The 13,128-nt window shown below is 42.2% G+C and overlaps 2 protein-coding genes across 7 annotated transcripts in view; one reads left to right on the plus strand and one right to left on the minus strand.

The window, feature by feature from the left end:
• The window catches only part of LOC118361903 (gastrula zinc finger protein 5-1-like), a 388,384-nt gene extending 385,498 nt beyond the window's left edge, over nt 1–2,886 (plus strand). For 2 of the 4 annotated variants that reach the window (XM_052485284.1, XM_052485286.1), the window contains exons 5-6: nt 1,408–1,519; nt 1,732–2,886. In XM_052485284.1, coding sequence (XP_052341244.1) covers nt 1,408–1,519; nt 1,732–2,678 — 1,059 coding nt within the window. In that variant the 3' untranslated portion in view covers nt 2,679–2,886. The remainder of the gene's footprint in view (nt 1–1,407; nt 1,520–1,731) is intronic. The other 2 variants (XM_052485285.1, XM_035742126.2) reach the window with 1 other exon arrangement.
• Nucleotides 1–13,128, minus strand: part of LOC118361889 (zinc finger protein 235-like) — a 274,869-nt gene that overhangs the window by 129,108 nt on the left and 132,633 nt on the right. The gene's annotated exons all lie outside the window — the stretch shown is intronic.

Genomic DNA, 13,128 nt, shown 5'->3' on the forward strand with positions numbered 1-13,128 from the left:
GGCCCTGGGCATCTCAGAAAAGGGCCTAGGAATCCAGTTCAATGTTGTTTTTTTTTACTAAAAAAACTCCCAGCTCAGAGTAGGTTTTAGGATGATGTAAAGACACTGTTCAGACAAACTCTGAGCCATGAGTAAAATCAACTCTTAAAAGTTTGTCAGCTGGTAATCTCAACAGTTGACGCTCATTGGCAATGTCTCAAATAATGGGGAATAACCAATCGCAATGAGGCATCGCCAGCTGTGAACTCTAGAGCAGTGATTCCAAAACTGGGGAGGCAGAGTGTAATTTCGAAATTCGTTTTTCTCTTGTCATGTCAGTCATTGCATACCTTAGAGAGCTATTTTAAACTTGTCAGAAATGTCCAGATCAACGAGCCCATGTCAGCTAACATTTTTTAGCCCATAGATTTTTTTTGTAATGCTTGAGTTACTCAAATATTACGGGATGTTCCCCAATGCTGGAAGGGGGGCCTGAGTGAAAAAGTTTGGGAACCCCTGCTCTATAGCACGCTTTAGACAACCACAATGAATGTGACTGTGAATGTTGCAATAGTAAATCGTTTGATATCATTTGTCACCTGACACGATCACTTTGCCTAGTCTTAATTATTGCCAATATAATATGTTGGCATGCATACGCTTTTTTAAAATGTATTTGTTTTACCAATTATGATGGTTGTTAAAAGCAAAATGTTGCTGTTATGTCAACACACTCGTCACTCCTTTTTAACAACTCTATATCGCTTTGGCACAGTAGGTAGGCATCAAGTCACTTGTCAATGATGTTGCATGCAACATTTTACTAAAGGTCGATTCATTTTCATCGAACACAATCAAAGTTAACATAAGCTCTAGATGCCCTCCATTGCTACAAAGGGATAGCTTGGCATAACGTGTAGGAAATTCAATAATTAAAGAAAAACATGTTTATACATTTTGGTCTAGTGGTTATAAGTATTTAGACATATGTGAAATGGGCCTCATGAAATCTTTATCAAAAGTGCAAGATATAATGTAGGTCTATATTATTTATGGATTATGGATTGATCATATAGAAATATCAAAACATTATTTGAACAACTCTAAAGCATTTGCAAGTGGCACAGGAACCACTGACTCGCTGCATATTTACCCATAAGAGTAGGAGTATTCTCAGCACTTACGACCAATTTCCTACTCTGAGATGCTTTGTGGATACGGGCCCAGGTCTTGATAAATTTTGTCTTAAGTGTGGGACCATGTCTTTGAATTATCAAACCATTGAAGAGTGTCAAGTAATCAAATTAACTAACATGTTTGCATAGTATTAATAGCAATCCCTTATTGCCCAATCAGAAGATGATCCATAGCAGGGTGCTCATATCAGATTTCTTGATCCAACATCCTCTCACTCTGTATCTCTTACAGTCAGTAGACAGGGAGGATGGGAAGCCTCATCTGCTGCTGGTCAAAGAGGAGGAAGTAGAAGACAGACCAGAGAGCATTGACCTGCTGAGTGGACTAAAGATGGGGGAGCAAGGTAAGGGAGAAATACATATAGCCTACATAAAGTAGTAGATCTTCAATGGGACTATTTTTTTTATTTTCTTCATTCATAAAATGAAATCAATACAACTTATGTTTACATACAAAACACACATTATAATGTATGAACAATTAATTGACTCAACTGCACGTGTAGAGTCTTCTCTTCCATGTTTGTGAAGTCTATTTTCTAACCTCTTCCTGAAGGTGGTTGGCTGGAGGCTAACAGAGCAGACTGGGTGGCCATCTTGGATTCCCAGACCCAGACGGGTGCAGCTAAGAGCCCAGGGGACAAGGTCACTGAGCAGGCCAGGACCAGAGGGGACAGCATCAACTTTGGGATGGGGAACAACACTGTTAAGCACAACCAGAAACAGACAGTCGATCACAAAACAACAACCGAACTTAGTCTCCATGACAACAGACTGGCTGAGACCAGGGCGGGGCGTAGATTAGGTCTGCGGGGACAGGGACGTCCGTCCTGCTCCTATAGTTGTGATTCAGAGAGACTGATGGGGCCTCAGGTTAACCCCCTAACAGGTGCTGCCTTCAGCCTGCCTTCTATAGGATCTATCGACTGGAACATGGACCCTGCGACAACACAGACACTCCCTGGCCTTCATCCTCCTCACACTCTCCTAATGTTAAACCAGACCTCAGACAATGCCAGTGCCTCAACACTAAATGGCTACACAAGCCCATTGACAAATGACAGTAGTAGAGATGGAATCAGTAAAGGTGGCAGCGCCAAAGAGAAGCGATTCCCGTGTTCGTTCTGTGGGAAAGCCTTCAGTTTCCCCAAACAGGTGAAGATCCACCAGAGGATGCATACGGGGGAGAAACCGTTTGTCTGCCCCCTATGCCGGGCCAGTTTCTCCCACCCGTCCAACCTGAAGAGGCACCAGAGGGTCCACACAGGGGTGAAACCCTTCAGCTGTACCCAGTGTCACATGCGCTTCACCCAGGCTGGCCACCTGAAGAGGCACCAGAGGGTCCACACGGGGGAGAAACCCTACAGCTGCCCCCAGTGTGAGAAGAGGTTCTCCCACCAGCACCATCTGAAGATGCACCTGAAGATCCACACAGGAGAGAGGCCGTTCGCCTGTACGTTACCTCAGGATACACCAGCAGAAAATGCACACAGCCTTGTATAGATTGTAATGATATGTAGTATTAGCTAGTATAGTGTACAGTGACATGTGATGTAGTACTAGTTAGTTTGTAATTAATTATGTTTGTTTTGGATGTAGTGGGGAACTGGATGAGGTGAACTGAGGAAAGAATGAGTATGATGAGACAGAGTAGATGATATGGTGATGATGGTGTCTGTAAAAATGCTTCAATGATAAATTGATAACCGTGTCTTTTTGTTTCATGCTGGTGTTTTATTATGAGGAAATTATAGTGCCTTAATTCATGTTTACTTGACATAAAGTAGTGAAGATGTGCGTACTGTAATGTTGAACCTTTTCCAAAGCGAGGGAACCAGATTTACAGAAAAAGGTAAAGTGTTACCATAGTGAGAAAAGTTATTCTACTTGTCACATATACAGTGTCTTGCGAAAGTATTCGGCCCCCTTGAACTTTGCGACCTTTTGCCACATTTCAGGCTTCAAACATAAAGATATAAAACTGTATTTTTTGTGAAGAATCAACAACAAGTGGGACACAATCATGAAGTGGAACGACATTTATTGGACATTTCAAACTTTTTTAACAAATCAAAAACTGAAAAATTGGGCGTGCAAAATTATTCAGCCCCTTTACTTTCAGGGCAGCAAACTCTCTCCAGAAGTTCAGTGAGGATCTCTGAATGATCCAATGTTGACCTAAATGACTAATGATGATAAATACAATCCACCTGTGTGTAATCAAGTCTCCGTATAAATGCACCTGCACTGTGATAGTCTCAGAGATCCGTTAAAAGTGCAGAGAGCATCATGAAGAACAAGGAACACACCAGGCAGGTCTGAGATACTGTTGTGAAGAAGTTTAAAGCCGGATTTGGATACAAAAAGATTTCCCAAGCTTTAAACATCCCAAGGAGCACTGTGCAAGCGATAATATTGAAATGGAAGGAGTATCAGACCACTGCAAATCTACCAAGACCTGGCCGTCCCTCTAAACTTTCAGCTCATACAAGGAGAAGACTGATCAGAGATGCAGCCAAGAGGCCCATGATCACTCTGGATGAACTGCAGAGATCTACAGCTGAGGTGGGACACTCTGTCCATAGGACAACAATCAGTCGTATATTGTACAAATCTGGCCTTTATGGAGGAGTGGCAAGAAGAAAGCCATTTCTTAAAGATATCCATAAAAAGTGTCGTTTAAAGTTTGCCACAAGCCACCTGGGAGACACACCAAACATGTGGAAGAAGGTGCTCTGGTCAGATGAAACCCAAATTTAACTTTTTGGCAACAATGCAAAACGTTATGTTTGGCGTAAAAGCAACACAGCTCATCACCCTGAACACACATTATCCCCACTGTCAAACATGGTGGTGGCAGCATCGTGGTTTGGGCCTGCTTTTCTTCGGCAGGGACAGGGAAGATGGTTAAAATTGATGGGAAGATGGATGGAGCCAAATACAGGACCATTCTGGAAGAAAACCTGATGGAGGCTGCAAAAGACCTGAGACTGGGACGGAGATTTGTCTTCCAACAAGACTGATCCAAAACATAAAGCAAAATCTACAATGGAATGGTTCAAAAATAAACATATCCAGGTGTTAGAATGGCCAAGTCAAAGTCCAGACCTGAATCCAATCGAGAATCTGTGGAAAGAACTGAAAACTGCTGTTCACAAATGCTCTCCATCCAACATCACTGAGCTCGAGCTGTTTTGCAAGGAGGAATGGGAAAAAATGTCAGTCTCTCGATGTGCAAAACTGATAGAGACATACCCCAAGCGACTTACACAATAAATGTCGTTCCACTTCATGATTGTGTCCCACTTGTTGTTGATTCTTCACAAAAAAATAGTTTTATATCTTTATGTTTGAAGCCTGAAATGTGGCAAAAGGTTGCAAAGTTCAAGGGGGCCGAATACTTTCGCAAGGCACTGTATCATTTGTGCAATCTGTGTGTGACCATTTAAAAAAACATTAATTACAAAATAGACTCTGCTGACTGACTGACTTGGTTATTTTTGTATCATTGCAAGGACTGAGTTGCCCTTTGCTCAGTCAAACCAAAACATTATACTTAATTCTTCAATCAACACATGGAATTTTTTTATGAATTCCATGTTGTTAGGTACTTCAATCACAGTGTTAAAGATGGGCTTGACTGTGATTAACATTTTATAATATAATTTCATGTTTCTGTAAGTACGGCAAATAGTTTCTTAGAAAACCTTTATGCTTTTCTGTTGAATTTGGTGAATATCTATATAATCATAATAGATATATAATCAAATGTATTTATATAGTCCTTCAAACATCAGCTGATATCTCGAAGTGCTGTACAGAAACCCAGCCGAAAACCCCAAACAGCAAGCAATGCAGGTGTTGAAGCACGTTGGCTAGGAAAAACTCCCTAGAAAGGCCAAAACCTAGGAAGAAACCTAGAGAGGAACCAGGCTATGAGGGGTGGTCAGTCCTCTTCTGGCTGTGCCGGGTGGAGATTATAACAGAACATGGCCAAGATGTTCAAATGTTCATAAATGACCAGCATGGTCAAATAATAGGTCTGGGACAGGTAGCACGTCTGGATTCCATAGCAGCAGGCAGAACAGTTGAAACTGGAGCAGCAGCATGGCCAGGTGGACCGGGGACAGCAAGGAGTCATCATGCCAGGTAGTCCTGAGGCATGGTTCTAAGGCTCAGGTCCTCTGAGAGAGAGAGAGAAAGAAAGAAAGAAAGAAAGAGAGAATTAGAGAGAGCATACTTAAATTCACACAGGACACCGGATAAGACAGGAGAAGTACTCCAGATATAACAAGCTGACCCTAGCCCCCCGACACAAACTACTGCAGCATAAATACTGGAGGCTGAGACAGGAGGGGTCAGGAGACACTGTGGCCCCATCTGATGATACCCAGACAGGAAGGGCCAAACAGGAAGGATATAACCCCACCCACTTTGCCAAAGCACAGCCCCCACACCACTAGAGGGATATCTTCAACCACCAACTTACCATCCTGAGACAAGGCCGAGTATAGCCCACAAAGATCTCCTCCACGGCACAACCCAAGGGGGGGCGCCAACCCAGACAGGAAGATCACATCAGTGACTCAACCCACTCAAGTGACACACCCCTCCTAGGGACGGTGTGAAAGACCCCTCCTGTCTCAGCCTCCAGTATTTATGCTGCAGTAGTTTGGGTCGGGGGGCTAGGGTCTCAGCCCCTGTGAAGGTGACTCAGCCCCTGTAATAGGGTTAGAGGCAGAGAATCCCAGTGGAAAGAGGGGAACCGGCCAGGCAGAGACAGCAAGGGCGGTTCGTTGCTCCAGAGCCTTTCCGTTCACCTTCACACTCCTGGGCCAGACTAGACTCAATCATATGACCCACTGAAGAGATGAGTCTTCAGTAAAGACTTAAAGGTTGAGACTGAGTTTGCGTCTCTCACATGGGTAGGCAGACCATTCCATAAAAATGGAGCTCTATAGGAGAAAGCCCTGCCTCCAGCTGTTTGCTTAGAAATTCTAGGGACAATTAGGAGGCCTGCGTCTTGTGACCGTAGCGTACGTGTAGGTATGTACGGCAGGACCAAATCGGAGACATAGGTAGGAGCAAGCCCATGTAATGCTTTGTAGGTTAGCAGTAAAACCTTGAAATCAGCCCTTGCCATGACAGGAAGCCAGTGTAGGGAGGCTAGCACTGGAGTAATATGATAACATTTTTTTTGGTTCTAGTCAGGATTCTGGCAGCCGTATTTAGCACTAACTGAAGTTTATTTTGCATCATTTTTGGACAGAAAGTTTCTGATTTTTGCAATGTTACGTAGATTGAAAAAAGCTGTCCTTGAAACAGTCTTGATATGTTCGTCAAAAGAGAGATCAGGGTCCAGAGTAACGCCAAGGTCCTTCACAGTTTTATTTGAGACTACTGTACAACCATTAAGATTAATTGTCAGATTCAACAGAAGATCTCTTTGTTTCTTGGGACCTAGAACTAGCATCTCTGTTTTGTCCGAGTTTTAAAGTAGAAAGTTTGCAGCCATCCACTTCCTTATGTCTGAAACACAGGCTTTAGCGAGGGCAATTTTGGGGCTTCACCATGTTTCATTGAAATGTACAGCTGTGTGTCATCTGCATAGCAGTGAAACTTAACATGATGTTTTCGAATGACATCCCCCAAGAGGTAAAATATATAGTGGAAACAATAGTGGTCCTAAAACTGAACCTTGAGGAACACCGACATTTACAGTTGATTTGTCAGAGGACAAACCATTCACAGAGACAAACTGATATCTTTCCGACAGATAAGATCTAAACCAGGCCAGAACTTTTCAGTGTAGACCAATTTGGGTTTCCAATCTCTCCAAAAGAATGTGGTGATCGATGGTATCAAAAGCAGCACTAAGGTCTAGGAGCACGAGGACAGATACAGAGCCTCGGTCTGATGCCATTAAAAGGTAATTTACCACCTTCACAAGTGCAGTTTCAGTGCTATGATGGGGTCTAAAACCAGACTGAAGCATTTCGTATACATTGTTTGTCTTCAGGAAGGCAGTGAGTTGCTGCTTAACAGCCATTTCTAAAACTTTTGAGAGGAATGGAAGATTCGATATAGGCCGATAGTTTTTTTTATATTTTACGTGTCAAGGTTTGGCTTTTTCAAGAGAGGCTTTACTCCTGCCACTTTTTGTGAGTTTGGTACACATCCGGTGGATAGAGAGCCCTTTATTATGTTCAATATAGGAGGGCCAAGCACAGGAAGCAGCTCTTTCAGTAGTTTAGTTGGAATAGGGTCCAGTATGCAGCTTGAAGGTTAGAGGCCATGATTATTTTCATCATTGTGTCAAGAGATATAGTACTAAAACACTTGAGTGTCTCTCTTGATCCTAGGTCCTGGCAGAGTTGTGCAGACCCAGAACAACTGAGCTTTGAATGAATACGCAGATTTAAAGAGGAGTCCGTAATTTGCTTTCTAATAATCATGATCTTTTCCTCAAAGAAGTTCATGAATTTATTACTGCTGAAGTGAGAGCCATTCTCACTTGGGGAATGCTGCTTTTTAGTTAGCTTTGCGACAGTATCAAAAATAAATTTTGGATTGTTCTTATTTTCCTCAATTAAGTTGGAAAAATAGGATGATTGAGCAGCAGTAAGGGCTCTTCGATACTGCACGGTACTGTCTTTCCAAGCTAGTCGGAAGACTTCCAGTTTGGTGTGGCGCCATTTCCGTTCCAATTTTCTGGAAGTTTGCTTCAGAGCTCTGGTATTTTCTGTATACCAGGGAGCTAATTTCTTATGAGAAATGTTTTTAGTTTTATGGGGTGCAACTGCATCTAGGGTATTGCGCAAGGTTAAATTGAGTTCCTCAGTTAGGTGGTTAACTGATTTTTGTCCTCTGACATCCTTGGGTAGGCAGAGGGAGTCTGGAAGGGCATCAAGGAATCTTTGTGTTGCCTGTGAATTTATAGCACAACTTTTGATGCTCCTTGGTTGGGGTCTGAGCAGATTATTTGTTGCAATTGCAAACGTAATAAAATGGTGGCCGATAGTCCAGGATTATGAGGAAAAACATTAAGATCCACAACATTTATTCCATGGGACAAAACTAGGTCCAGAGTATGACTGGGACAGTGAGTAGGTCCAGAGACATGTTGGACAAAACCCACTAAGTCGATGATGGCTCCGAAAGCCTTTTGGAGTGAGTCTGTGGACTTTTCCATGTTAATATTAAAGTCACCAAAAATGTGAATATTATCTGCTATGACTACAAGGTCCGATAGGAATTCAGGGAACTCAATGAGGAACGCTGTATATGGCCCAGGAGGCCTGTAAACAGTAGCTATAAAAAGTGATTGAATTAAGAATTAAGATGAAAAGATGTCTGCAGAATGGGGTGTCAGCTTAGACATGACACCTTGAGAACATCTATTTGGATAATTGAACTACAGTAATTGAAGTTGATTTACATCCGCTAACAGAATTACGGTAATGAAATGACGTTATGGGTCCCCTATCTGTACTGTACAGAAATGCATAATTATGGATTTGAATGTTCATGGTGATGATTTGAAGAAATTTGCTCAAATTTAAATTAAATTAAATACGTTTTCACTTTGTAATTATGGAGTATTGTGTGTAGATGGGTGAGAATTGTTATTTTTAATCCATTTTGAATTCAGGCTGTAACAACAATGTGGAATAAGTCAAGAGGTATGAATACTTTCTGAAGTCACTGTATATTTCAGTACATACACACAAAGTTGGTCACATGGGGGAGAGCTGTTGTAGTAACGTGAGGTGTTGCTTTATTTGTTTTTTGAAACCAGGTTTGCGGTTAACTTGTGCTATATTAGATGGAAGGGAGTTCCTTGCCATCATGTGTCTGTATCAGAGGAGAATGCTGAGGGGAGGACGGCTCGTAATAGTGGCTGGAATGGCTATTCCATTAGCTACAGCTATTACCACAAGCCCCAATTAAAGTGCCACCAAGCTCCTGTGCTCTGTATAATACTGTAGATATGTCGGGACCAGTTTGTTACTGTTCACCCATTCTAAAACTGACTGCAACTCCATGCTTAGGGTCACTTTGTTTAGTGTTGCAGTGATCTTATACATTATTTTAGCCCCAGCCTTTGGAACCTTGGCTTTCCTTGATATAGCCACTATATTGTGTTCATCCAATGGATATGGATATAGCTTTAGAATATAGTTCTACAGTATTAGTAGCACAGTTGGTAGAGCATGGCGCTTGTAACGCCAGGGTAGTGGGTTCGATTCCCGGCACCACCCATACGTAGAATGTATGCACACATGACTGTAAGTCGCTTTGGATAAAAGCGTCTGCTAAATGGCATATATTATTATTATTATTATATTATTATTATTATATTATTATTATTATTATTAGTACAGATGTGATCATTACATGAGGATTACACAGTTCCTGTGGTGTTTGTAAACACCGTGGTAGGTTGATTAATAACCTGAACTAGATTACAGGCACTGGTTACAGAGAAGCTTCCTCTTGATGAAAACCAGTCAATATTCAGGTCCCCAAGGAAGTAGCCCTCTCTGTCAACATCACAAGCTATCAAGCATTTCACCACATTATCTAGATACTGACTGTTAGTACTTGGTGGCCTATAACAACACCCTAACATAATAAGCTATTTTGTTTGACCAGCAATCAAAGCCTTTGCTTATTACTATTTTTTTAGTATATAAAATGGTTTAAATCTGTATATATGCCTACATTTCCCAAAAATATAGACTCTTACCTTTCATTTGGCACCTAATTTGAAAATGATTTTCACGTGTTGGTGTTGTCGAGTCTTTGGCTATGCCGGATTAAGTGATATGACATGCTATTCTGTAAAATCCTGATTGAGCTAATCATGTAAATGTAATTAACTAGAGAGTCGGGGCACCACAAAATAATATTTATAGAGCTGTTATCTTCCAAATAAACTTTTAAAGACCTAGTCATATTTTACATCAATAGCTGTCAATATTAATCGTCACCTTAATTCAGTCTCATCTGAAAGTGGTAAATTCTTGGTTATCTTCACAAACCCTGGCTAACAAGTTGAATCAGCAATACAAAATTGGGTTTAATTATTTATTTACTAAATACCTAACTAATCACATAGAATTACATATACAAAGAATGAATTATACCTTGATTACAAATTACGTCATAAAGGAAAACGTCCCTAGCGGGCGGAACAGATATGACAGCTGGTTACACAAAAGAAAAGGGGCTGGGTTTGAGTGAAAGAGCGGGAAGACTGAGGGACAAAGGGAGAAGCTGTGCTATCGCATTTTCCTTTTGGAAAAGGAAAATGCAATAAATATTTTCTCTGAGCTGCGCTTTGGTAGGTTGGTGGTAGAAGGAAGGCCGTGTTGCCAAACCGAGTCCTTTGAAGAATGTCTCTGGTGGTCAATTGGATACATTGTAGTAACGTCGTTGTGTGGTAGATGGGATACTCTGTCTGTTCTTTCCTAGCCCGCGTTTGCAGCTGCTGTGACTATAACTCAACTATAACGCAAAGGCTGCAGACCTCAGGTACTTGGAACAGGAGGTTACATTTTCGCCAAGGCTTTATATAGTGGAGCGAGAAGGGTGTGTTTGAAAAGTTTTATATCCCATGTCTCTTCACAGGGGCGGGCCACTCAAATCTCTCATTTGGAAGCTAAAATTACATTTAATCTTTTCACTAATAATTTTATATTCAAACATTTAAATTGAACAACAATTCCATGTGAATCCGATAACTCTGATGTGTAGACTTTCCACGGTAGAGTTTGTCATTCTATCATCGATGATTATGTCTCAGATGACAACCGAACTGACATCATATTCATTAAGTACCAACGCATATGTTCAATTGGTCGGATTACCAGAATATAGTTCATTTTCCCCACCTTCTGATGTTCCCAGAATCTCTATGTTAACCAAGGGGTTTTCAAATGTCACATCAATAGGGTAGAGAGATGAAAAGGGGGGGAAGAGGTATTTATGACTGTCATAAACCTAACCCCAGGCAAATGTCATGACAGTGCTCATGGATCCTTTTACATGAAAATGCCCATTTGTTATGACAGTCTGCAGTCCATGCTGGGTGAGAGACTCTAAAGCGGCTGGTCACAAACCCTGACCCTGGATCAGAAGCCATTGCTCTTCCTTCCCGAGTCAGAACCAGGACCGAACCGCAAGGGACAGAGACTCCACCATTGCACAAAACACAACCAGTGGACAGGTGGACTGAACAACTTCAGTCCTGGTGGTCATCAGTGAGACAGAGGCTCCAGTCAGGGATCCAGTCTGCAGCCCAGACCATTCTCTTCAGGCTCAGTGCAGGGATGGAGCCGGACCTGGGGCTGATAGAGATATACCCTCCTGTTCCTATGATACAAACACCAGAGTATCCATGATGAACTGAGCAGGTCACCCTGGGCTTCAGCCTTCACAGAGAGTTGTGGGAGACCCCCCTGGTGGTAGTCTAATAGGAAGTCTGTCTTCTCTTTCAGGATCTCATCTAATGCCTTGTGACTGGGTTCATAGAAGCTCTAGGCCTTCCTCAGTTACCTCATGGTTACCCCACCAATACAGGATGGGTGTTCAACACAAGAGGTATCTAGCCTATAACACAGCACACCATCCCAACAACACCCAAACAATGGCTTGAGGTCAAGGAGGGAGCTCAAAGACTAACCACATGAGGGTGGTTGCTTCTGTTTCTACCTCTAGTGTCACTGGGTCACAACGTGAGAGGTCGAGCATTAGGACGGACGCTGACAAGCTGTACGCCTGCCCCACTTTTGGGAACTGCTTCACTGAGGCAAACTATGTGAAGAGGCACCAGACCGTTCTCACCAAGGAGAGGCCCTTCAAGTGTAAACTATGTTACAAGAGCTTCTTCTTCCTGAGTAACCTTACCAGACATAGGAGTGTCCACAATGGGGAGAAATCGTAGCACTGTGGCTTGAGATGTATGCAGGGGATATCTGGGCACCATTCTTTCGCTGACCTATTATGGTTGTCATGTGAAGTGTCTTGGGGTAAGAGGTTTTGGATGACTAAGTGCCTCAGTTGAGCATCTGGGTATGCTCACATTCTCACATGACTTGTTGCTTGGTGTGCTGGCATTAAAGTGTAACACTACATTTCCCCCTCTGAGTTTGGATTTTCCTGTGTTCTAATCATAACAATATAATGTTGAGGAAAGCCAGTGTGTCTATGTATGCGGAAGACTCAACACTAACAAAGAGGTACAGTTAGTTTCAGAATGGGTGGCAAGGAATAGGTTAGTCCTAAATATTTCAAAAACTAAACTGCTTGGAGTAACACTGTCATGGTCAAAACATATTGATACAACAGTAGCTAAGATGGGGAGACGTCTGTCCATAATAAAGCGCTACTCTGCCTTCTGCACAGCACTATCATCAAGGCAGGTCCTGCAGGCCCTAGTTTTGTCACACCTGGTTTACTGTTCAGTTGGGTGGTCAGGTGCCACAAAGACGGACTTAGGAAAAATGCAATAGGCTCAGAACAGGGCAGCAGGCTGGCCCTTGGATGTACACAGAGAGAAACATTAATAATATGCATGTCAATCTCTCCTGGCCCAAAGTGGATTTGTGAGAGTAATTGACATGTTGAATGCACCGAGCTGTCTATTTGAACTACTTGCACACAACTTAGACACCCATGCATACCACATAAGACATGGGACACCAGGGGTCTCATCACGGTCCCCAAGTTCAGAACAGACTATGGGAGGCACACAATACTACATAGAGCCATGACTCCAAATAACTCATGCAAGCAGTAAAATTAGATTTAAAAAAATGGATAAAAATACACCTTATGGAACAAGGGAGACTGTGAAGCAACATAAACATAGGCACAGACATATGCATACACACACACACACACACACACACAATAACATACGCACTATACACACACATACACATGGATT

The sequence above is a fragment of the Oncorhynchus keta genome, chromosome 29 (genome assembly GCF_023373465.1).
Source record: "Oncorhynchus keta strain PuntledgeMale-10-30-2019 chromosome 29, Oket_V2, whole genome shotgun sequence".
Lineage (NCBI taxonomy): Eukaryota > Metazoa > Chordata > Actinopteri > Salmoniformes > Salmonidae > Oncorhynchus > Oncorhynchus keta.